Below are 26441 nucleotides of genomic sequence, written 5' to 3'. Positions count from 1 at the left end.
CTTCAGAATATGAGACTAATCCCATTGAACTGCTGGCAGTGGGATTGACCTCTGTTTCCCTCTGAGTTGTTTCTAACAAAGTCGAAGTATAACACTATATAACACAAGTTACACAGGCTGGTGACTAGAGCTCGGGCCTGATGTCCACACAACACAAACCGTTGCCATGAATTCTTGACAACACCGATTTGCGCAGGCATCCTTGCATTTTGTTCTGAATTTAGAATTGTATGCTTGGACTTGATACAGTTCTAATAAGCTAACAGTATGACTGCCGTTCTATGCGTTTCACCTTTGTCAGCACCAGTCACTCTCAATGTAAATAAACATCAATTCATAGTTTTTCTTTTCCATCCTTCAACTGGGTAGAGTGTTAACATCCCTTTCCCCCTAGACCACCAGTCTGGGGCGTGACACTAGACATTTGTCTGGACACATATTCGCTCATCAGACGGTAGGCTACACAGTGAGACGTATTACAATCCTAAAAAATGTGTTTACCTGTAAAGAATATAAAGGAACGAAGAAACATTGAAGAAATTGAATTAAAGTGCATTTTCAACAGAATGTTAAATAAAATTAATTGTTATTGTTATTTTGTTACATTAGGTGCGCATCTTTATATCCATTACACCATGCAGGGATTCCCAAACCTTTTCAGCTCGAGACATATTAAGGTGTTTCCCTGGGACCTGGGATTAAAAATACATTATGAATTTAGATTATTAAAAAAAAAAACATTTGTGATTAACAGTATTATTATAAACTAAAGTATTTCTGAAAATCCTTTGAAAAATTTTGGAAAAAAAAATTGAGGAAAGGTTACAACATTGTCATAGCATAGCCCCCACATCTTCAACATTTGCTCTCTCACTCAGCACCGTCTACAGATCCTGGGCCAGGACTCTCAGTCTATTTTATCAGAAGTTCATTTCTATATGAGATAAGGTCAATAACTCAAACACAAATGTTACAGCAAACAAGGAACCAGACATCCAAAGTTAATTCATTCAGTCTGTGTATTTTAGAAATGAGCTGATCTCTGAGCTGAGCAAACTGCTGGACTAATCAGCACCATAGCCTATTTCTTGAGCATGCTGTCAGTAGGCCAAATATAGCTTGAGGAACCGAATAGATTCTATTCAATAGAACATGGTGCCACTACTCCATTGAACTCAGTGGACGCGGCCGCCCTGTTCTTTTCTGTCACCCTCTTAATTGGAATGGTGTCCTCAAGCTCTATAGGTAACGCCACTCATGTGTTATTTATATTTTAAATATTTAACATTATTCATTCATTTTATAATGTAAGACAACGCAGCTCGGATCTGGCTGAAATCTTATTTTCACAATGTTTAAAAGTTTTGATGAAATATTTAACTTACATTTTACAATGGAGGTGAATGCATGGCGGTCAAAACCTTGCCCTCATAAGGAGTAGCCTACATACATCATAGATGACTGGCCACATGAAGTCTGAGATCCACATGGTAGCCATGTCGGGTGGAAACCCCATTATGTAGTACTTGGAGGTCAGCGTATGATGTCACTGTAATTTATCTCCATATTTGGCCGTGTCCAGCGACATATAAACAGAGTTAACAGACTATTGCAATCTGGACGTTCCTGGAGAAACAGTGTGGGCTCGACCTCTTGACATGGCACAGGATGTTCCATGTAAAAACAAATTGTCATCCATTCCCGAATCTGTCAATCAATGATTCTTGAAGATGGTGCGCTGCTGTTGCGGTGGACATGTGGCATCAAACAACAACGACTTCATAATCTAAAATAGAAAATGTGCTCCACAGGTCTCCGCCAGGCGAGGTGGTAAAACTGTTCATGATTAATTCTGTCTTACCTATTTATATTACATATTGTGATGTCACGTGAAGCTTGGCCAATGTTAGGTGTTCACAGACCATGTGCCCATGTATGGAGCTGGACGGACACACACGGACGGACAATTAGTGGACGGACACACACACACGGACGGACAAAGTGAAAACATACTCTCAACGCGGTTTAATACGGTTTAATATTTCAAAAAGTATTTCAAAACCATTTAACAAGTCCTGGCTATTATCCCAAAGATTAAACATTTTAAGTTTGAACAGGTGAAAGTATGGCAGAGCTAGAGTGCAGCAAGGTTTTGAGGAAAGGGAGGAAAAAATAAGTGATAATTACATAACTGGGCTCATCCCAAAAGATCCACTGATAACATAAATGGGCCCTCTGAAGTGACCAAAACCACTATGTAACAGTTAATAAATAGAAGGCCTTCACTGGAAGACTACTGTATCCAACATGGCACCTAGGCACTGAACAATGTTGGAGGTCATCAGAACATCTACGTGCTCCTCTAAGTGCCTTTTAGGATCCTGTTTGCCAACATTTTTGATGGCCAGCTGCTCTGGAGTCATTTTGTCCTCTTCCTCAACGGCCTTGTTGTAGTTTTTAGTCAGTTCCAGCATCTCCTTGACCGTGGTCTCATTGAGCTTGCAGTGGTCAGTGTAGTTCTGCAGGGTTAGGCCTTCCATCCAGCTCTTCTTATGCAAGTTCAAGAGCATCTTTTGCTCCAGCTCATTTTTCCTATAATTAATGGTGATGGAATAGTAGAGTCTGTTTAGCCCATGGATCAGAGCTTGGATAGAGGGCTTGTTCAGATGACCCAGGTTTGAAGTGGTTTGTCTTGGTTCATGGCCCAACACCAACATGTTGGGGCTGATCAGTCGGAAGGCGTCAATCACAACCTTTCCTTTGACACTCTGAATGGGATCAACCACCACAGCCACGGCTCGTTCTGTCAGGGCCTCAAAGCTCTGCTGTGTGTTGATGTCCACCCCAGACAGCCAACAGCCAAAGCCCGGGTGACTGTGGTACCAGCCCACCACCATCTCTGGCCTGCCGGTCTGCTTCAGCATATCCAACATCTTCTGCTGGAATACAGGGTCCACTGCCTCAACACTGACACCGGTTCCTGACTGGGGCATGGCAAATACGTCGATCACTCGCACGTAGTAGTCATCAACAAATTCCCCCAGCATTAAACCCATGACCTCCATTGGGACACCAGCGCGCCCGTGTTTCAGCATCTTGAGCAGAGCCAACGATGAGATGTACACCTGTTCTGCTGTATCCACGGCAGGGGAGTCTGTAGGAGGGCCCTGACCAAGCCCTGGCATCCCACCTCCCAGTCTCAATAGGCGATCCATTTAGAAATATATAACTCTATAAATCTCTGTTTCCGTTAATGCGATCCTTTTCGACACCTCTGTCTTTCTAGACCATAGACAATTGTAGTTAAGCTACAATTTGTTATATATGCTGACCAGAGCTTTGGTCTGACGTCACACACACAACACAAACCATTGCCATGCATGTTTATCCAGGCCGATTTGCACAGGCACCCAGTGGTGGAAGAAGTACTAAGATTTTGGAGTAAAAATAAGTAAAAATAACAATAACACATAAAAAATACTTAGTTGCAAAGTAGCAAAGTAGTATCCATTTTAGAATCATGCACTGCATGTTATTGGACTATAGATATTAACAACTTAAGCCACATTTTATACTTCGGGTATAAAAACAAAATAGCCAGTCTATAAGGTCATAACACGCCGCGTTGTGAGCTTGTAGATCAACCATTTTCAAAAGTTTGAACATTTCTGGATAATAATTTGATTAATTATTAATAATCTAAATCTGCGAAGGAACTAGTTACTGTCAAAATAAAGGAGTACAAAGTACATTTGACTTGACATTTTGAAATTTCAAGGACCCTTATAACTGGGAATTACATAGCCTGGAAACCAGACGAATCTGCCAGTGCAAAAACAAAATGATATTAGTCTGGCCATGCCAGGCTAGGAATTAGACCTGTAAGGGTCCATTTGGAACCCCCTCAAGGAACTCGGAGGGTGCCTGGACCTCACCTTGAGAACCACTGCTTTACAGTCACGAAAATAGCAGATCTGCAACTGCTGCAACACATGAGATTGTAGATCGGCTATTTTCGCTAATTGACATACAACATACCGTAGTATATGCAGAATTTGCTTATTATAGAAAGCTAAAATATATTTGCTCACAATAAATTGTACCGCCTCCAATGCATCCTAAACAGCTTACCTTTGCAACAGAGTGGCTTAAAGGTGTAGTTCACCCTAAAAAAAAAAAAACGTATTTTCTGTCAATTACACACCTCATGAAGGCTTGAATTCATGGTAATTTTTTAAAGCCTTTTCCTTCAAAGTTGTACTATAACTTTCCTCGTGGATTTGAACCGGGGTCTCCTGCGCAAGTGCTGAAAGTCAAACCAGAAACAGGATTGTGTCAAAGGTTGTGTCCAGACACAGGATCTAAATGTCTAAATAGAAGAGCAGGGAGACCAAATACAACCACCCCAATTGTATAAGTTATTGCAGTGGTTCTCAACCTCAGGCCGTGGCCCCCCAAAATAATCATATTTGAACTGGGGACCTCCCATCCAAACAAGCACTTGGAATTGTAGGAGTTGAGGCATTACATTTGGTTTGATTCGGTTTCCACAGATACATTGATAAAAAAAAAGTTGTGAGCCTCTTGCTTCTTGTTCCTATATTTGATAATTTGGCCGATATTTGACCAGGGGCCTATTTCACGAAAGCAGAATTAGGGGTTAAACCTGGATTTAACACCTATCCTGGTTTAATTTAGCCAGGATTAGCAATGAATCTGTTTCATGAAAGCTGAATTATCTTGCCAGATTAGTTTAGCCAGAGCACCCTGGATAAGTTTATCCATGACTCGATTTCACAAAAGAAAATTTACGCAATCCTACTTTAGTTACCATGGAAATTTAGCTGTGAAGTTAGCCTGGTAGGGACCAGGCTAACAGCCAAGTTTACTTAATCCAGTGCCTTGTTCTTCAAGTTTTTCCACAGTTAATTCAACACATGTGTTTGTATATGGACTCATTTTAATGACCCTGTATTCAAATAAAATGAAATAAATACAATAAGATATAATCAATTTAATTATATTACTGAAATAGAGTGTGACCATGAATCATAATTGTTTCACAATGACTCATGTGATATGTCATTGTCACTTTGTTCACACTATAGTCAGGGACGTGCTGGCCACTGGGAAATTTGGGACAATTCCAGAACGTCAATTACGTAGTTACGTTACTGTTTGGGCTGGGATGCTTTGAACCAAAGTTAAATAGTGTGTGTGTGTGTGTGTGTGTGTGTGTGTGTGTGTGTGTGTGTGTTACCCAGAGACGAGAGGATAACTATTACAAATGTACAGTGGAAAAGATAGTCTTCAGCTACAAAGAGGACACCATTGAATAAAAAAGCATCAAAATTAAAAACTCACATTCAGGTTGTTGGGATACAAGTCTCAGAAATGTCTGGTGTTGGCTGAGCTGCTTAAAAAGAAGATGGGAGGCCTCGAGTCCCGTTCCCGACGATCTTTACTGCATGTCTCCCCTTTTTTCCTGTCCTTCTCCACTATACCTATAATATATATCAATCATATATATCATCATATCATATATCATATATATCAAGGACAAGAGATAGTCACTTTGAACGTACCATATGCACAGCATACTTTCTCAGCGGGCCCTGTGGTCACCGGTCACTGGCTGCATGTCCGTGGTCTTGTGTGGTCACGTGTCTCATTCGTAGTTCGTAGGTCACAGAATCAGTCCCAGCAGCCATCAGCCAAAAATCTAAAGGCACCAAGCATGACACCCAATAACAGTTTTAACAGATAATAGTAGTTGCTGTGTTTCTCTGTACCTGAACCAGGCTTTTTTTTTGGTGGCAAAAACCAAGACTCGCGCCAATCTCCGGACGCCTTTTTAGGAGACCGGAAGCAGGTTGGCGTCCGCCCACTTCACGCATGAGACTATGCAGATACGGGAAGTAAACCGGAGATGGTGTGTATTGCCAAATTATGTTGCGCGAGTCTTGTTTTTTTTCAAAGAAAAATACCAAGTACCAAAGTAGAAATGATTTAATGACCCCAGGGGTCCTTGGGGGGGTTCCAGGGGCTCCCCAGCAAAATGTTTTTTTTTTGGCGATCTGCTGTTTTTGCTATTTTAGAATGTTTATGCTGAAAAGTAACAGTTTTGACCATCTATTGTGTTGCTGGACAATAGAGGATGAAATGCATAATTTATTAAATAATATAAAGGTAATATCAAATACATTGTAAAAAATGATAGACATGACGCTTTATTAGCAAGACAGTCTTTTATTATATTATTCCTCATTTTGCTGGTTTCCCCTAAAACCCCTTTACTGTTACAGAGTAGAACTGCCTTACAATCTCAGCTCGTGATGTGGCCATAACTGAATGGTTAGAGAGCCTGCCTGGCAAGCCAAAAATCCCAGGTTTGATCCCAGGCCGCACCAATGTGTTAAAATGTCCCTGAACAAGACACTTAAAAGAATAGTTCACCAAAAAAAAAACTTATTTTCTACCAATTACACACTCCATGAAGCCTTGAATTCATGGAGATTTTTTTGTTTTTGACACATTCCTGAGCACAGACTCAAGACATATTGCTCCTTTTCAGCCTGGCTTGGCGTTCATGGAACGGAATAAACCAGGCTGTACGGACCAGACTTTGTCAAACCTGGATTTGTTTATATAGTATAGTTTGTTGATTACTATTGATGCAGTATAGTCTTTTTTCTTCCCTTTTTCTTCAGGTATTAAAAAGATCTTAAAGGTCCTTAAATTGTCGCTTCACTGTCATCTGATGACCCCCCCAAAATCATGTGGGGACCCACAGGTTGAGAACCACTGAGTTGTATTTACATACTCAACCATACAAATTGGACAAAATACAAATTATTATATTTACATCATAATTTACTTACATAGTAGAGTAGAACATTAACCCTAGCGTCCCCATTCTGGGATTTGCTGAAAATAGCCGATCTACAAGGTCACAAAGCGTTCTAATATATAATAACTATAAAGCTGATAATTGAGGCACGCTGATGGTTCATGTTGATTAAGAATGTAATAAAGATGATTATTTATAAGTTACTGTGAGTGAGGCCCCCTCGTGGCTCAACCCAGTAATACATCAACCATGCAATCTAACCACCCTAGTGTCCCTATTCTGACATTATGACAGAACCTCACAATCTTGTTTCTTGTAGATTGGCTATTTAGTGACATTTAGTGTAGAAGGGGAAACGGAGGGGGCCTGGACTGGTTACGCTCCTGGGGGGCTCCTGGCAGCTCAGTATAATAGGTTTTAAGAGGTTAATGGTAGGGAGCACTTTGTAACCACAACTCCCAGGTTGGACTCCCTGTAAACCAAAATGTGTTCATCCGCAATTAGAATCACAATTTTGCTTTGAGTGCATTTCCATTATATTTCTAATATCCTTCTTTCTAGTCTTTCTAATATGTTCTTCCCACTCTTTTATCTCCCTGTAGGCGGCCATTTTGGTGAACATAATGTTCATAACATCTACAAGCTTACAGCACGTCGCATTGCTACATACTGTGAGCTTCCAGATGGGCTATCTTTTCCATACAACGCCATTGTACGACAAATAGTGGTTCAATAAATGGTTCAGCAGGGAATGTTTCAGAATAATTTGTCCAGTTGATACATTAACAACCCCTGCTATGATGGAAGGACAATGAAACACTTAATATTTACCGTAGTCCGGTTCATCCTCCTCCTCTCCTTTACGCTTCCTCTTTCTGGAGTTCGTTTGCACTGGTGGGTGAATATAAATACTGAATTGCATTTTTAGCACCTTTGCATTACATATGACATGCTTAGTAATGAGAAATTGAGAATTGTGATGACTATTATGCAGTGTCCTCATAAGAACCGTTCCAATCACAAAATATCAGAATGTGAACAGCAATAAAAAAGGTATAATCATCAGACACTTCTTCACTGATTGTAAACGACATTCTACACTATGGACATCAGGGAATGTTTCAGAATAATTTGTCCAGTTGATACATTAACAACCCCTGCTATGTTGGAAGGACAATGAAACACTTAATATTTTTCCAACTTCTAGTATACTGTAATTTTTATACCCCACACAGATTAGAATGTTAGAAACTAACTGTTTGGCAGGAAATCCCAACATTTGCCATTTGTTGCTACCCTTTGTGGCATGACTGTTGTACCTACCCATCTGCAACTACTCCAAACATCACATGACAGAACTACCGTTCCACCGGACTACAGCAAACACATCACAAGAAAAAGGATGGAGTCTGGTAAGAAAACGAAATCATTTATTTATGTAATCGTTGCGGCAGGTCAGCCCACACATTTGCATCAGTACTCAAGTCACAATCACACTCTTCAGTATATACAGATAGGCACATTCACATTAGGCGTTGATAGCCAGCCACAGCAACAACTGCTTGTCCAAACCACTAGCAGGCCTTGACCACTGCCTCATATTGCAGGGGAAGGGGGGGGGGGGTTACAAAAGAAAAGGATTATCTACTAATCTCTCCCCTAGAGGGGAAGATCAACCAGCAATTTTAAATCAGGTAGGTGTTCTGTAATATCACTAAAAGATTAAAGATAACATTTAATGGGGTAACTATGTTAATGTCAAGTTTGGGGAGCAGATGCCTTCAATTCGAGGTCCTCACATAACCACTTAAACCCTCTATACTTGGTAAACTGGACATGCATTGCAGCTGTACTTTGTGCGCTCATTTTCCCCCCTCTCGTCACCAGAAATCGCTCATCTAAAAGCTCAGAACGAGTCGCGTTGTGAGCTTGTAGATCTGCTATTTTTGGTGAATGTTCCCCCCAGAATAAGGATGCTAGGGTTCAAGTGGTTAATTGCATGTAATGTCAGACAGGAAACTTTTGAATAAACCACAGAGTGTACTGTACATGTGCACTTTCCATGAAATAAGTGACCAGGTTTTAGGATTATTCAAGCTTGAGACAAACCGACATGGGCTGTATAGAAAAGAGAAGGGAATTACAAAGGCGTTCTTAATATTTTGCGCACACTGTGAAAATGACTGCATTTGTAGGAAAAGTAATAATGTAAATGTGTAAAATTGGGGCACAGTTGAAGCTTTGTGGCAGAGTCTTCTCAGTCTTTAAAGGGTAAGGGAGGGAAGAGTTAAACAAGAAATCTTAATACACTTAATTCAAGTTATTGAAACAAATAGAAAACAAAATACAAAATAAAACTCATAAAACTCACATGAGCTAAGTAAAAAAAAGGAAGGGTTTTCATAATTCCATCACATAAATAAAAAGTAAAAACACTTTCAAAAGAAGTTACTTAAAGTCTATAGCATAACTAATAACGGAAGTTCAGTTCTGGGACACAAACCATCCTATATAAAGTATAGATCCATCCTTTGTTACAATACAAGCTTGTTGCTTTCCATGTCAAACACCGTGACTCAAAATAACAGGACAAGAATAACCACTCATAAACAAAGTGATTTGTTTTAAACTAAGTCAACACTTAAGCTTTAAAAGGAGACTAAATAGTAACTGAGAAACATAAGGGAGATCCAAGCGGGTTTATAAAAAAAGAAAAGAAAATGTAGTCTCTTAAAGTGGAGGAATATGAACGCCTCTCCATGCTTAGCATGTACCTGTATCCTCCTGGCATCGTCTGACTACGCTTGGCGATCCTCGGTAGCAAACAGCCTTTATGAAACGAAGAACAGAGAGACGGTGAGACAAGCTGAAAGGACGAACTGGGTGGCAGCAGGTTTCGATGTACTTTAACAACAGACACGAAAGGAAGAAAAAAAAATGGCACACGCGAAAATCTCAACCCAGTGATAAATGAAAACAAAAAGCAGAATACAGTTAAATCTGAGAGAAATCAAACTGCAATAAATAAAAACACTATGCTTTTAAAAGACTTTGTTGAAGATGGATTTCAAGCTGAAAAGTTTCAGCAGGGGGGGGTTTCTTTATCCCCCCCCCCCCCCCCCCCCCCCCCCCGCACATACACGTCTTTACTCTCTGCTCTGCACCTTCAGTAACCCTCGTTTTTTATTTTAATTGATATTTACACTTGATAGCAGCCCAATCTGGGTTTAGTATGTATGTAATGCTACATCGCATGAATGGAAGTTCTCCCCTAATGTACTACAAACAAACGCAGCATGTCGGCAAGTCGAGTTCCTCTTCCGTCCCGCATCACAGAGTTCACCCCTTCAACCATCTGACAGGAGAGTTTGCAGACTCTGGGAGAGAGGAACAAAAACGTGGCCATCCTCTCTCGACCCTGTTCTACAGTATACCAGACCCCAGAAGACGACACCAACTCCCAAGCTGGTGTCTACCGCGTCGTGACAGCTGAACTGAGATCAGGTCCGACAGGGTCAAAATGATTGCGTGGGGATAGGCAAGACACGGATGCAACCCTGGTTACATTATGGACGACATGAAGACGTGATTGGGGGGGGACGGGGGGGTCTGAGCAGTGGGAATACCTGGGTCTTTATTCTGATTTAGGTGATCATGTTCTTGCTCACCTTTGCTGCACTTCTCCCTGAAGATGTTCTCATGTTCTGTGTGCAGAAGCTCAAAGCTGTGATGGATGGCGGGTGTAGGCCAATGAAAGCCACCACCCCTCTGTCGCATCTCGCCACCTCCCCAGGAGCCACTGGAATGAACTACAGCATAAAGAGTGGGGGCCAAGCCTCCATTGCCTGACAGCTCCTCTAACATCTCCCTGACTTCTTCCTTTGGTGTTTATGTGTATATATATATCCCAGAGTGACGACCCCAACAGCTCCCCTAACCCTCCACTTCCTCTGACGTCTCTACGACAGGTAGGCAAAACGTCAGTTGCTCCCCGTCCAACCCCTTCTCATCATCTTGATGTCCCACCACCAGTCAGAGCAGTTTAGCTACTCCCCACCTCCTTCCCCCTCTCCCCCCTGCTCCTTCAACTCCTCCTCCTCCTGATGGGGTTTCTCCGTGTAGATCTCCCTAGCTAGGAGCACCCTGGCGAGGAGGCTTTCCAGGGTGCTGCGCTCGAGTGGGGAGGAGGTGAACCACAGCGGGCTGTCGGAGCTGCAGGTTACCTCCGGCTGCATGTAGAACATATCCACACGCTCCCGCAACGAGCTGGGGCTGGAGAGAGCGAGAGAGGGGGGAAATATGGGAGACAAGAGGGAGGTGAAGAGAAAAGTACAAGGGAGGGAGAAGAGAGTAAGGGATGGGAGGAGCCCTACATGGGCATTCATTTATGAAAGCCACAAAACATGTCTCCTTATCAATAGCCAAAATGCCACACAACCACCATCTGTGGGAATGTTGGGTGTCCTCATATTTAAAATACTCAACACCATATTTCAGGATGTGAACAGCAATGAGTTATAATCACAGGACAAGGAAACTGTAACCATTTGGTGTCCCACTGGCATATGGGATTAGTACAGACGTAAAGTAATGCATTCAATTGTGCACAAACAGTGACACAAAATGTCACAACTGTAAGTACAACATAGAGATGAGAAAAGCTTGAGTTACACTTGATTGGGTGCAGATGTCGCACAATGAAAATAGCCCATCTTAGCACAATGCGTTGTGCGCTTGTGGATTGACAATGGTGCACAACTACGTATAAATCGGGTTAGAGAGAAACAAGAGTGCAGCATGAGGAATGGTCTCCATCAATTGCATCCTTCTCTACTCACCACTTGGATCTGTAGAGCTCGTAAAGGCGGCACTCGTGCTTCTTGACAGGACAGTGAGTGGTGGAGGTTCCCGAACCCTCGTCTGGCTCGTAGTCCGGTTCATCCTCCTCCTCTCCTTTACGCTTCCTCTTTCTGGAGCTCGTTTGCACTGGTGGGTGAAAATAAATACTGAATTGCATTTTTAGCACCTTTGCATTACATATGACATGCTTAGTAATGAGAAATTGAGAATTGTGAAGTTGACGTCTATTATGCAGTGTCCTCATAATAATAACCGTTCCAATCACAAAATATCAGAATGTGAACAGCAATAAAAAAAGGTATAATCATCAGACACTTCTTCACTGACTGTAAACGACATTCCACACTATGGACACAATCTAATTTTGCAGGTGTGTTTGCCTCCCAGACTCACAGCTGTGTTCCTGAGGGATGGAAGGCACGCGGATGCAGACGCTGGTCTCCTTGGTTACGGGATGGATGGTGTCGGGACCGTAGACATTGGCGAAGGAAAGGCGCAGGTGCTGGTCTGCCGTGCGCAGGCCAAAGTACTTGGTGTTCAGGTAGACCAGAGAGCGGAGCAGCGCCGCAGGGCTCTCCTCTCCTAGGTGACCACTGCTCCACAGACTCCCCTCCTCCACACGACCCCACAGGCAGCCTGGGAGTCAGAGGACAGAAGAACAGCATCAGGAAGGAGCATCAGGAATACAAGTTTTTATCTTTAACCACATGAACCCTAGCGTCTATATTCTGGGCATGTCATAATAGCTGAACATGCAAAGGTATTTGGGGTAGAGAGAAATAAGGAGGGAACTAAGTATAGACCATTGGGGGACCTCGGTCAACTTAAGTACATAGGGTTTAAGTGGTTAAAAGGGGAAACTTTACGTAGGCTGACAGAGATAGTGACAATTTAGAGTGCGAGCTCTCGACACACAGATCACACTGCGATGCTTTATGTCTAAGTTTTCACATGTATTCCTCACCACAGAATGATAGGATTCAGGTAAAACATTTGCCAAGTTGCTCTTTAACAATTGCCCTGTTTTTTTATGGCATGACTCTAGTCTAGCAGTCTATAAGAGGGTTGTCTGTGTGTCTGTCCAGAGCTAATCTCTGGACCGATCAGTGCCAGATTTCGTGTGCATGCTGCCAGGCCAACTTATTACCTCCATGGATTTTTTAAAACTTTCATTTATAACTGAAGTCAATAGGCTTCATTATATTGTTTTTAATTTCATAAAGCTGGATAGTCACACACACAGCATACATGTACCTTCATACTACAGTAATGGGGCTTTTAAATTCTCATATCCATTTTTGTTAGTTAATAAAAACAGGTGTTTAATACATATCTCACATCACCTAATCATGTATACAGACATAATTCTGGAACCTTTTAAATATACATTTTAAACAACTTTGCATAACATATGACATGCTTGGTAATGATGGAGAATAGTTGATGTCTACTATGCAGTGTCCTCATATAAGAACCGTTCCAATCACAAAATGTCAGAATGTGAACAGCAATAAAAAGGTATAATCATCAGACACTTCTTCACTGATTGTAAACAACACTCCACACAAATATATGTTTTTACCAAATACCTTTGATATTGAGAGAATATGTTGTGGTCATAATTGTATAACCTTTTTTTTTTATTATTCAAAAATATTCAAAATGAGCGACATGGGAACTATTTTGGTAAGGTTTTGGTAGTATAAAAAAAATAAGGCTTAAGTGATTAAAAGAGGAAAAGACAACACTTGTGCCATATCAAGATATTACAAAATCCCAAACAATATTAGTCTCATGTCAGGATATTGTATTTACCATCAGGAAGAACAGTGGGCTTCCAGTCTTTGAGGATCTTGTTAAGCTCCTCTCCAAACTGCTGGTAGCATGGGTCACTGAACAGGTCATCCTTTCTGCCTTTGGCACGAAGATGCTGGACACACAGACAGACACACACACACACACACACACACACACACACACACACACACATACATATGAGTCACAATGACATAGCATGCGAGCTACAGTAGTTCATATTCAGTGAATACTAACCCACTGCTAGTGTCCTCATATTTAAATACTCAACAGATTGGTTCAGGATGTGAACAGCAAATAATTATAATCATGGGACACAACGTGTTTATACAGACAAACCTGGCTGGGCAGCCAACTCATAACGTCCTGCTGCCATTAACCTGTTCTTATCACCTCAATCTCTCTTATGATCCAATGTTGGACATGTTGCCAAATATGAAATACAGCTCAAATGTAGCCTGTTTAAATAGATCAGATCTGGTCAACAACTCGAGATATCAGAATTGAATCTTTTTTTTTAAACATTATATACTATATTAAAAAACATCCAAAATTACACCATCAGCAATCAAATTAAAGTTTTTTAAGCATAACCCCCCTACAAAAACTAAGATGACCAAATCAAATCCTTCTTAGTACCTTAAGTTGAGCTTCGGGTTCCAGAAACAGGTCTTTAACATGTAGTATTTTCACCCTTAATACACATCAACTTGCATAAAAGTTGCACTGACAGATGTTAATAATTAATTTAAAGTTTAAAAAAATAATTATTTCAAGATATTTCTTTACCACTAACTCAAGCTTCTGCCGACCTTAGCAGTGACAATGTGCACCACTCTGAAGACCATGCTGCTTTGCTGCCTAGCATGTGAGTCTGAGAACGAGACAGGAAGTTGCGCGTCTGTAAAATAGGTCCTACAAGAAACACGTTTGTGGACTCTCTGTTCCTGCCTTTCAATACTACTATCCTATGGAGCCCCTGAAGGGACATTAAATGGTCGATTTTTTTTTGGGGTAGGTTTATTTTGAAAAGCCGACAATTACGGATTACATGTTTTCTTTAATTCAGTTTTTTTTAAGGGTGCAGGGAAAAAGTTTTTTTGTGGGTGAAAAAATACTTTTTTAGGTAGCAAAAATGAAAACAAATAAGTTAGTGAAAAAAAGTTGGTGTGATTTTTTTTCCATGTTGATTTTTATAAAAATGTTCCCACAAGTTCGTAACTCGTTCCCACAAGTTTGTAACTCGTGTAACTTTTTTACATTTCTACTACCCAAAAAGTTTTTTTCTCACCCACATAAAAAGATCATTCATCAACTTAGTTTTTTTCCTGTGCCCTTAAAAACAAAACGTAATCTGTTATTTTCCAACCCACAAAATATAATCCAACGGCTTTTCAAAGTAAACTTACCCCTACCCAAAATCTACCTAATAATGTCCCTTCAGGGGCTCCGTGACTATCAGTTCCTTTTTGATAAATAAAATAGGGCATTATTGGATTTTATCATTATAATACAGTGTACCATGTAACAGAGTATATCGTTATTGAAAATGTAGCATCTTGTTTTATATTATTTATTTAATTCAGTGGCCCTCAAATCAACTTTGCACCTCCAGAGAGAGAGAGAGAGAGAGAGCGAGAGCGAGAGAGAGAGCGAGAGAGAGAGAGAGAGGACTGTTGGCCCCCCCCTCCACTCAAACCTGCAAGCATGGCAATGCGACAGTACTACCCGAGTACCCGGCTCAGAACATAAGTTGCAAGTCTAAAGAAAAAAAATAAAGACTGAGACGTCAGAAGTATAGAACTGAGTGGGGGAAAAAATAAGGGTGGCTATAAAGTGTGACAGAATATGAACACAAACCTGGCGATTTTTTTCAGCTAGCCATGGTACAATCCATGATGTAGCCTAAACAACATAAAGTGAAAAGCAGGCAAGCAGCATAGAGGCCAGGGAGCACTGCCAAGCGACCCCAGCAACATGGTACTGTATGTGAAATAAGCATGTTGATTTTGTTTTTAAAACCTAATGCTTGTTGACTTGTTGTTACCTAGGCTAGTAGTATGCCAATATGACTAAACTAGTACTGGGTAACCAGAAAAGTGGGCACATGAGAAGCCTGTATGCTTTAGAAAATTTTGAGAAACCAACCAACCAGCGTGAAGAGGATGGCCACTTGATTCCTCATTCACACACAGCTCTGCCTCAAAAAAAATATATATATATCAGCAAGTCTTAGGTCACTGTTGTGCACTGGTTCCCAAACTTTTTTCCTTGGATCCCCCTTCTTAGATCTGACACAAGCTGAGACCCGTACACATGAACGCATGCACATAAACAAAAATTGTGCGTATGTGCGAGTTTGAAGTCGATCCGATGGTTCTCGAGATACGTTAAGGACAGTTACACTCACACGCACTCACACACATATGCAGAGATTTCGTGCATTTATAGTAGAATGTGATAATTTAACTATTTGTCATCCTATCTAAGGCATTTGACTCTGTATGAGGTGTGCATTGAGGAGTGACACATCAATAAAAACCTATTCATCCAACATGTATATTCAAAGATCATTAAAGCAGTCAGTAAAAGCAACTTGTTTTTACATGATTTGTTTTATACTAAAGACCTCACAACCCTGAAGAGATAAGTGGCCCACTCATTCTCCTTTGGAGAATCAAACCAGTATAGTGTGTGTGTGTGTGTGTGTGTGTGTGTGTGTGTGTGTGTGTGTGTGTGTGTGTGTGTCTGTGTGTGTGTGTGTGTGCGTGCGTGTGTGCATCCGTGTGTGTGTGTGTGTGTGTGTGTGTGTGTGTGTGTGTGTGTGTGTGTGTGTGTGTGTGTGTGTGTGTGTGTGTGTGTGTGTGTGTGTGTGTGTGTGTGTGCGTGCGGTGGGGTTATTAGCGGTCTGAGCACAAACTGAGGACACCAGCCAGTCTGTCTGCAAGTCCTGTCCAGTCCTGGGTTTCATCACAGACACATAACTCACCTAGAACTCTGTGACAGCTCTGCCCTGTCTAGAGAAGTTTCAATGCTTCTTCAATGGAACATCTCAAACACATTTTAACATTCATCAAACTCCCACTTATGTTAACATCAGATTTAAGTCTTTTTAAAACTTGTTAATGCCACTCTGCCACCAAAAAAACAACAATTATTCAGATTTAAGGTAAATTTGACAATCCACTGACAAATGCACACATGCCCCTAAACCCAGCCTATCACGCCTGGTAACATACGACGGTCTTGAATTAAATATACTACAAAGATACAGAGGGAAAGCTCCTTTCACCCACCCATACCACACAGTGCACACACACACAATACTGGTGTAATTCCTTCCCTCCCAGACAGTGGTACTGACCTGCTGTATGCCCAGACAAAGGTACAGGATGCTGTCTGGAGCGTAGTGATCGCCGCTGGGCCGACACACCTCCTTGATGAACTTGGACAGAGCCATGCTCAGCTCCGCCGAGCTCAGGGACAGCATGTTACCATTGGACCGCACCACAGGGGCTGCGAACACACCACAACATACTAATTTCTGTTCATCACCACATTATGACTGGGTTTTCTTTTGCTCATAATGAAATGACATATACATTTTTTTATGATCCTTATGATCCCCAAACTGTAGAAACGCCTTTATGGCAGTATACATTTGCATGTACAAGAAATTTGCCTTGGTGTACAATGTACAGGATTTTAGATTTCTGTGAATATACTTTTGAAATAATTGGAAAATGTGGTCTGTTTTTAACATAAGCCAAATGTCTTTTATGACATAACTTTCACCCGTTAATATCTCTAGTGTGGATTTGGAATCATTCATGTGCTATATTTGCTTTCTATAATAGACATGTTGAAACATGAATATCATAATCAAATGTGTTTGCTACAGAGATAATTGTATCCAAAAGAAAACAAAAAAGGTCTGATCCCTGTAGCACTCTGTAGATAATTCCAGTTAACTGGATTGAATTAAACTGTGTGGGCATTGCTTCCTTACCTGGGTTGGGGCCGTCCTTCCCTTTTGTGTCGTCTGATTGGTTGGGCGAAGACAGCGCCCAGCGTTTCCAGGCGTTGAGGCCATAGCGAGCCTGCAGGGACAAACTGCGTCGCTCTCCCTCTGCACGTCTGTCAGACGGACAGGAAGATGAGGATGGCGATGAAGACGAGGATTGGACGGTCTCTTCCTCTACCGCTCGCCTCTTGTGGCCCTGTGAGAGACACCCACACACACACACACACACACACACACACAGAGCACCAGTCATACACAAAGACGAAAAGATGACGATGAAAATCATTATAATTGTGGTGACGCTTCAAAGAGAGACAAACGTGTGTGTGTGTGTGTGTGTGTGTGTGTGTGTGTGTGTGTGTGTGTGTGTGTGTGTGTGTGTGTGTGTGTGTGTGTGTGTGTGTGTGTGTGTACACTACCTTCCTCCTAGGCTGGGGTCGTGATAGTGGCTCCTCTTTCTCTTCAGCTAAGACAGGGGGCAAACTGAAGCCCATGTCATCCTCCAGAGCTAGAATGGAGTCCGGGGCAGGGGCTGAAACAGAGGGATAGAAAGATCAGCCCCATCCATTCATTTGCAGTGACTCCAGCATGTCTGGACTGATCATCAGCTAGCAAGCCAACAGTAGCCTAGTACCTAAAGGGGGTTGATGCAAAGTGTTGGGAGCTTTGAGATGTGCTATAGATGTGCTATATATATCACTGAATCTTTCAACCAACATAGAAACGCCAGGGTTCATGTGGTTAAATGGCCTTCGCGCAAACACTGACCAACTTAAACTCCTAAACACCCAACAGGCTGTAAGGAAATAATTTCCCCATTAGGTTGACTACAGCATCTTTAACAACTTACAGACACATCGCTCGCAATCACTGATATCCAATCCCCTGTGAAATACCTCTTTTCTTCAAACAGTCCCTTCTGATTGTTCGTGACCATATGGCATACCTGACAAAGTTCCCAATTCTAGCGGGAGTCTCCCTCTTTTTAACCCAGGAAACCCACAGCACAGCAGGAAAATGCTGTGCTCTCAATTTGTAATTTCTCCCGTTATTATAGCCGTGCTCGCTCAAACCCGCTCTGCTCAGTTTGCTGCTGAAAAGTGAGCATGGATGAAACCGTTCCCAAGAACTTTACATTTCAGTCCACTAAGTGCGAGACCATCTCCTTGCGAACCCCTAATACATCCATATTCTAACCAGTAGCCACACACGAATGCATGCAGGCGCACACATACACAATGTTTGCACTTTTTAGATGTCACTTTTGTATGTTTCGTATTTTTATATTCATTATTATTGTATTAATCTATACAGTATATGTTTAAATGTTCTCACCACCTCGCACAACTCATGGGCACAAGCTCTCTTCAAAAAGTTCCACAATTTTTGAGACAGGAGAGTACAGAGAGAGAGGAAACCGAGAACAGAGCGAGGGGAGAAGTGCGAGACATGACAAGAGTCACATTTTAACACATTCCCTGCCATTGACGGAGATCTCCGTCAATTAAAAGAAATATATGTTTTTAGAAATTAAGCTAGAGGGCGCTCTTCGCCAACCTATGATTGATCCCTTGACTGAGAGAAGGCTAGAAGCAGAAATGACATCATCCCCCAAAAAGTCACTCCGTTCCCTCCCATGTTATGAGATTTAGAAACGCACATCTAGCTCGGATTTCTTCTTTTTTTGATGAAAACGAGCCATATTCAACTGCCGATAACAACAGAATGGACGATCGCGGTAAAATGTTTTTGTTCCGGTGGATAGACGAGACCCTCCCCCTCCCCCCAGACAGCTTTTGTTTACATCCGTGTCCACATCGTGGGTCTCCGTGGCTCGTCAAAATAAGGTTGCAAACGCTGGCAGTGGCGGATGAATTAATTAATTAATACCGGGCAGAGAATGTGTTAACTTGGGTTCTCCAAACTCACAAATCTATGATGAGCGCACCAACTGTCTGCATCACCAGACGCCCTCTAAATCTAAGCCTGACTCCTAACTTCTACAACTCCAAGTCACAATTTATTTCTGTGTTTACCTTGAGGGAAGTCCATCTCCAGGTCCAGATCAGGCTCATACTTGTCCTCCTCTTCCTCCTCCTCAGAGCTGCTGCCACTGGAACAGCTGGACTCCCCCTCCCCCACATCTCCTCCCCGCTCCCTCTTCACCTTCACTGGCTTCACATCTGAAACAGAGGCGTCATTTCAGAAAAAACTATAGGGTGGCGAAAAAGTGACCACTTAAGCCATATTTCAATGATATCGAAAATATTCAATCTGCAAGCTCACAATGCGTTTCAATGGCGACACGTTGTGAACTTGTATATCTGCTATTTTCACATTTTTTTGAAAAATATAAATAATAGAATGTTTTTTTTTTCTTTTTAATGTTTGCCTATAACATGCCCAACATAGGGATGCCAGGTTAAAAGTGGCTAATGAATGTCTGGTTGCAGATACAAGAAAACACATGTCTATAATGTGACATAATGTATCACATGTGCACATATGATGGATCTGCAATAAACGTTCCGAGGTGGAGAAAATATTCATAAAAGAACTGAAGGTAAGGTTAAATGTGAACACTAGGAGGTGGCAATTTATCCCCTGGGGCCCCAAATGATGCTCCAAATCAGAGTTACTGCATACTGAGAAGTGTGTATAAAACATTGTTAGACAATTAGCAAATCCAATTTTAGAATTGCATTTAAGCTCAATACATTTTCCCCACAGTAATGAAACTAAGACATGGCCAGCGGGTGTACCTGGTTTCTGCTCCTCAGTGATCACCTTGTCCACTGTGGCATCAGAGGACACCTTGTTCTTCAGATCCCTGATGCACTGAACTATCTGCTCGGCCCCCTGCAGTGTGGTAGGCAGGAACACTGGCACTGGTACCTGGACAGGACACAAGCAGAGCATGGAGCGAGGCTGTAGCTTGATGCTGCAGTGCATGACTGGCTCTGGACAGCAGTGGAGAGAATTAAACACTGGCTCTGGTTACGGTTAGACGATGCTTCCTAGTGGTCACGGTTTGACACCGTTTTCTAGTGGCCCAGGTTACATATTTTGATTTGATTATGCTTGAGTCCACAAGGCTTGGGCAATTGGACGTTTGATGAGTGCAATCGTTGTGTTTTTATTGGACAATTTCTGTCCTTTTATTTTGTAAATGTAATGGTCTGCCTCCTCGAGAATTTAACTCGGCAAATAAAACCCGATTAACCTGTGAAGTGCAATACTAAATGGTGCACGAAAAGCGAATCAATTTGGGCCATATTATGCACGCATATGGCCGTGCAGTCCTCTGTAATAAATGGAATGGATGAGAGCTTTCCTAGCTGTCTCTTTATCAGCTAAGGTTTGAGAGCAAAACTTTGTTTCCATTTAAGCGACAAGCCATTAAAAACAAAAGTGAAACCTATTTAGTTGTTTCTATATAGAATGCAAAACCTTATTGCGAATGCAAGCTTAAATTTTGTTTCTTCCGGCAGGAATATGATATGCCAAGTTCACAGATTTTAGCCTAATCCTGAAGAGGATTAGGCTATTATTACAATTCAATCTGAATCTGCATTCATGTGTTGACTTTATTTTTCTGGACAATCCCAGTTGCAATATCAATCGCTATTAATTCTACTTTCACATCTTCTGTTCCTCATTGACAGCATCATGTCACGTTACAATAGTAACCCGACAGATTAGCTGCCGGGGACTGGGGAGCTGTTTTCACGTTCATTTATTTTCTCTAGTGAATATATTGGCAACTGCCGACATTTCGGCTAACAGTGGGCGGTAGGAATATTGTGAAATATCACCCAACCCTAGAGTCAACCAATATTTGATTTTGCAAAAATAAAAAAAAATCTGGAAGTTTGTGGATGTGGATTTCTCTTCAAAGATTAAAATCCCAAGGTCAATGTATGTGAATGAGCCCTACTGCCATGACAAAAACAGACAGGTTGGCAGGAAGGAAGGAATGCTGCACCTGAAACCTGTATGAGAAGACCATTCACTACAACCTCTCCATTAAATCTTCCTCCACAATTAAATTAATCCAGGAATGTTTGCTATATATACTGCATATGTTGTGTTTTTAATTGTTTTCTTACCGGTAGAGGCATGGGGAGTAGCGATGGTGTGATCTGAGAGTACAAGTTCATGGGCACTGGGATAAAGACAGGTACAGGAATCGGCACGGGAATGTACTCCCTCTTCACACCGTCGTCCACATCTGGCAGCGCGCGCACACACACAAACACACACACACACACACACACACACACACACACACACACACACACACACACACACACACACACACACACAAACACACACACACACACACACACATGGCATTAGACATTTTGTGTAAACAACTTGTATAACAACATTTCCTACTACTACCACTATTACTGGTAATAATAAACTTTAATATATGTTAGCTTGTTTTTAAATAGAGCATTAAATTAAATAAAACCATAAAATAAAAAACTGCAAGCAGTAATACTGACACTAATTCTAACATTACTACTATTACTCCCACTTTAACAAATCAAACAATCATTGATTGATTTGATTGACTTTAAACCTACAATTCCATTCATTTCATGACGGGGTAGTTTTTTTCTACCCATCAGCCACAAGGGGTCTCATTCCAGTTTAGAAGCCTTAGTAGTAGCCTGGTTAAAAGTTTAAGTGACCAGTTCATTGAGGGATTTAGCCGCCAGTGAACAAAACGTCCCACCCTGGGGTAATAGCCAGCTTCCTCAGTGTGAACTGAGGAAGCACCATGGGGGGGGGGGGGGGGGGTCTCACCTGTTTGTAAGAGCTTGCTCTGCATGTGAGGTTTGCAGTAGGTGGCCTTGGTGAGTGTGAGGGGTTTGCAGAGAACAGCCTTGTTCTTCACGTCCTTAACCACCACACCTCCTCCTGCATACGCCACCGTACCCTGGTTCATAATCTACAACACAGCATGCAGACCAGGAGCTCAGCTTGTTAGGTAGGTAAGCAAGTCCGTCATAAAAATAAAAAGACTTATAGCAAATGAGCCACATTACAATTGTGTAATTAAGATGCATCATGACGAGCCACATTACAATTGTGTAATTAAGATGCAAAAATAAATCTACATAATGTATTACTTACCCCTGGTTTGGCTGATGGCATGTCAAACCCTGGTGATAGAATGAATACATCAGAACAATTTAAAGAATAAAATTACCGTGCACAACCAGACACACTCACACCCATCGTATTAAGTGCAACTGTTTCAGTGTGTGTGCAAAAAAATAAAACACCCCCCCCCCCCCACACACACATGCACAATCAGCTACCTAGGCTGGTGTTCTCCGGGCCTTTCTGTGTGACCATGATAGGCTCGTTCTGCTGGAGGTAGAAGCGGAGCAGACACTCCTGGTCACAGAAATGCTTCATCTCAGCTCTCCACTGCACAGACTCTGTCAGGTTGCCCTGCACCTTACAGCAGTCACACCTCGCCGCCTAGTGGACATCAGGGGAAACGCAGGTATAAATACACAGCTTGTGTCCACACTGGCTGGTGGGTCGGATCATTCACCAGGTGTTGCATTGTTCCACAAGCCCACTTCTATCCAACCATGTTCCACAGAGAGGAGCGTGAATGCATGCTGCATTAGCTCTCTGGATGAAGGAGGAAATCAATACTCGTCAAATGGCATTTATTTAGATAAATGACTAAAATAAATAAATAAATGACAGCATGATGAGGGTATAGAGGATGGATGACCTGCAAAAAGGGTCCTGACCCGGGAATCGAACCCATGTGGTTGATGCATTACCGAGTTGAGCCACGAGGGAGCTTAAATCACAGTAACTTATAAACACTCATCTTTATCACAATTATCATCACGATCATAATGATCAGGTTGCCTCAATCATACTTAAATATAAACTACCATCATCATTATAGTTATCATCATTCATCATCACAGCATGCAAATTAACACGTAATGCTTAATTATGTTCAGTAGTACGAAGGGGTCATGCGTCAAAATTTGCTGAACTCTAAACTCTCACTGGATGCATTATAAACTTGTAGATGGCTATTTTCTGCTTGTGACACTGTCGTAGGACAAAGTATAAATGGGGCTTAAGAACCACCACCACATCGGACTGACCTTACAGTACCAGTCGTTGAACTTCTTGGCGCAGGCTTCGCTGCAGAAGTCCCTGTTCATTCCCCCCAGTTGCTTGGTCACCCCTCTCTTGCACAACTGGTTGCAGTGATTACAGCTCACACACTTCAAGCCCAGACGCCTCACAAAGTCCTGCTTGAACAGCAACTTACAGCCTGGGAGAGGAGAGAGGGTGAAAGAAAGAATGAGAATGTATGAAGACAGTGGGAGAGACAGAATGAGAGAGGGTAGAGGTGGAGAAAGAGGGGCTGGATGAAAGAGAGATGAAAGAGATCTACAAGCTCGCAAAGTGTTGTGGGCTTGTAGAGCTGGTATTTTAGGTGTTTGACACCAGCGTGCAACTAAGCACAATTCAGGCTTAAGAGAGAGAAGACAGACTGGGAGTAAGTGTTTAACCCTTTAAGACCTGAAGCCGATTCTACATGTCTCCTAAATCCCAACAGTATTCTGAAAAACGTATGTTTCTATATCAGTGGTGCTCAATCTTTTTCATGTCAAGGACCCCCAAAATTATATGTATTTGGCCGCGGACCCCCATCAAAATATTTTGTTCCAGGGACCCCCAGAAGCAAAGATTTGAGTTAAAAATGTTCGCTTTAAAAATATATATATTCAAAGATTTGCACACTTTTTCACGATTTTTCAAAAATAGATTTACAAGCTCGTATGAGCTTGTATATCTGCTATATATCTTTTGAATAGCCCAAAGTGTAAAATAATGCTTTTTAGCTCAAATCTAAAAATGACACAGTTCCAGGTCTTAATGGGTTAAGGACAATGCGCAGAACCGCTCTCTTTTCTTGCCTTCCTCCTATCTGAAAGAAAGAAACTGAAGGTGTGCATAAGCCTTTATATTACAGTCACATTGTGTTTTTGGTAGGCTAAAAACAAAACTAGGCAAGCCTAGTAAAGCAGGACCCGGATACATGTCAATGTGTTGGTGAATTATGATACAGATATCTCCATATCTGTCCAAGGAGCGAAGGACAGACTCGGGCCGGGCACCGTTGGATGCGCCTCGCCAGCCCGATACGACCCACCGTTCGAGCGCTATCGCGAGTAGACGCGCGGTAGTCGCATCAAGAGAACCCCAATCGTAGCAAAACACAGAAGTCAATGACTGCTATTTATATATTATTATATCAATACATAATGTTATATCATTGACCTACTGTATATGGAATTATATCCACAATGATAGGATGATAACAAACGGTTATGTCTATGAGAAAAGATTATGTTGGACAGGTAAAAAACTTTCGTTAAACTTGCAGAGTGACGCATTACTTTACGAGTGGCGCATTACTTTGGCAGATTCTGATAGTTCCACTTGAATGTTCATATAAAATGTATATTCCCGTTAAGTGTTTCATTAGCGTGAAGCACAAGCCTGAAAAAATACAGCCTGTAGTGACGGCACTGCTCAACGCATGTTGAAAGGCTAGGATAAAGATGCCAATGATTCAACAGTGATGTCACTGATATGCGACACTGAAGTAGCATGGACGTACGCCTTTAAACTCGAAGCTGGTAATAAAGATACCAAGGAGTCGTCATTGATGTCACTGTCATGCCTTTCTCCGCTGTGTGTAAAAGCCTGGTGACGCGAGGTTATAGAGTCAACGTTGCCTGCGCATATTCCTTTTGTGGACGTGCTACCTCCACTTACTAGATCTGCACCCAGTTCACTGTCCAGATGTTTTATAGAGGTCTTGGCTGAAATTAACCTCCCCTCCCAACTCCACAACAATGCTGGACAATTCATTTCACTGTGGTCCCAAACAATATGGCCTCTGTGTTTCCCAGGTGCAGGGGTAGCTTGTTATCATATAACCGTGTGCTGGGGGTGCGGGGGAGCTCTGTGTACAGTACATCATTGGTTCTCTGCATTGGGTTTGGGGACTCCCAGTGGTCCAAATGGACCCCAGCTTGGTTCCATCTGTACACTCTCAAAGTTAAATGAACACTGAGGATTTTACTGTGTAGATTGGGGTCCCAGATATAAATAATGGCATCAAGTGGGAGGGGGGTCTGTAGTCTAATGCATATCAAACTGGGGTCTTTGAAATTAAAAGGTGGAGTACAGTACCTTCACTACAGAAAGGCCTCTTGACACCGGAGATTTGGACCGTCTCGTGGAGCGTCTTCTCCTCCTGGCAGTACTCACAGAACGTCACGATGCAGTGCAGCTTCTTGTAGTCCTCACAGCATGGCTTACTACAGAACTGGTATACCTTATCCTTAAGACGGACACACACACACACACGCTTATTTCAACATACTTTGTGAGGACGGTCCATTGCCTTTCATTCGTTCCCATCAGTAGAGGAGTCAATACAATTTGTCCTAAAATTGGATACTTCAGGATGCTTTTCAGAAAAAAAAAATCATAGTCATCATATTGATTATACTATATTGTTATTATGGCTGCTTATATCTAACCTTTATATTTGACCATCACTTATAGTACTTATATAATACATTATGATATTTGTTAGCTTGTAAGAACCTAGATGTCTCCACTATACCTGATAGCGATTGTTTTGGTGCAGCCTATCTTGTTATGGTTCAGCTTGTCCTTGAAGCAGCTACAGAATAACTATGGTCTGATCCCTGTGCTTCTTGGTAGAACTACCATACCACCGACCACCGAGTGTTATCGTACTTCTCCCCATGATATCATGTACATTAAAGCATAACCATCACCACCTAGAATATT

At 41.8% G+C, this 26441-nt stretch overlaps 2 protein-coding genes across 7 annotated transcripts in view; both read right to left on the bottom strand.

Moving 5' to 3' along the window:
* Positions 1 to 2282: 2282 nt before the first annotated feature.
* LOC311064213 (26S proteasome non-ATPase regulatory subunit 14-like) lies at positions 2283 to 3244 on the bottom strand (the record flags this gene model as incomplete). Its single annotated transcript, XM_084084037.1, has 1 exon — positions 2283 to 3244. The coding sequence occupies exon 1, from the start codon at positions 3213 to 3215 to the stop codon at positions 2283 to 2285; it is 933 nt and encodes a 310-aa protein (XP_083940163.1). The 5' UTR covers positions 3216 to 3244.
* Positions 3245 to 4188: 944 nt separating this feature from the next.
* zmym2 (zinc finger, MYM-type 2) overlaps positions 4189 to 26441 on the bottom strand; it is a 47687-nt gene continuing 25434 nt past the window's right edge. For 4 of the 6 annotated variants that reach the window (XM_084084878.1, XM_084084876.1, XM_084084879.1 and 1 more), the window contains exons 11-25: positions 25812 to 25962; positions 23705 to 23877; positions 22883 to 23048; positions 22695 to 22723; positions 22365 to 22509; positions 21659 to 21780; positions 20312 to 20444; positions 19586 to 19732; positions 17969 to 18081; positions 17535 to 17745; positions 16890 to 17041; positions 13526 to 13640; positions 12104 to 12346; positions 11689 to 11836; positions 8264 to 11122 (exon numbers count right to left, since the gene is read on the bottom strand). In XM_084084878.1, coding sequence (XP_083941004.1) covers positions 10897 to 11122; positions 11689 to 11836; positions 12104 to 12346; positions 13526 to 13640; positions 16890 to 17041; positions 17535 to 17745; positions 17969 to 18081; positions 19586 to 19732; positions 20312 to 20444; positions 21659 to 21780; positions 22365 to 22509; positions 22695 to 22723; positions 22883 to 23048; positions 23705 to 23877; positions 25812 to 25962 — 2274 coding nt within the window. In that variant the 3' untranslated portion in view covers positions 8264 to 10896. Of the gene's footprint in view, positions 4307 to 5335; positions 5505 to 5585; positions 5723 to 7681; positions 7742 to 8263; positions 11123 to 11688; positions 11837 to 12103; positions 12347 to 13525; positions 13641 to 16889; positions 17042 to 17534; positions 17746 to 17968; positions 18082 to 19585; positions 19733 to 20311; positions 20445 to 21658; positions 21781 to 22364; positions 22510 to 22694; positions 22724 to 22882; positions 23049 to 23704; positions 23878 to 25811; positions 25963 to 26441 lie in introns of those variants that run through there. The other 2 variants (XR_014602762.1, XM_084084880.1) reach the window with 2 other exon arrangements.

Source organism: Gymnoscopelus microlampas (genome assembly GCF_963454915.1).
Source record: "Gymnoscopelus microlampas genome assembly, chromosome: 17".
NCBI classification, from domain to species: Eukaryota; Metazoa; Chordata; class Actinopteri; order Myctophiformes; family Myctophidae; genus Gymnoscopelus; species Gymnoscopelus microlampas.
The sequence above is the reverse complement of the archived record's forward strand: the minus strand, read 5'-3'. Positions and strand labels throughout refer to the sequence as shown.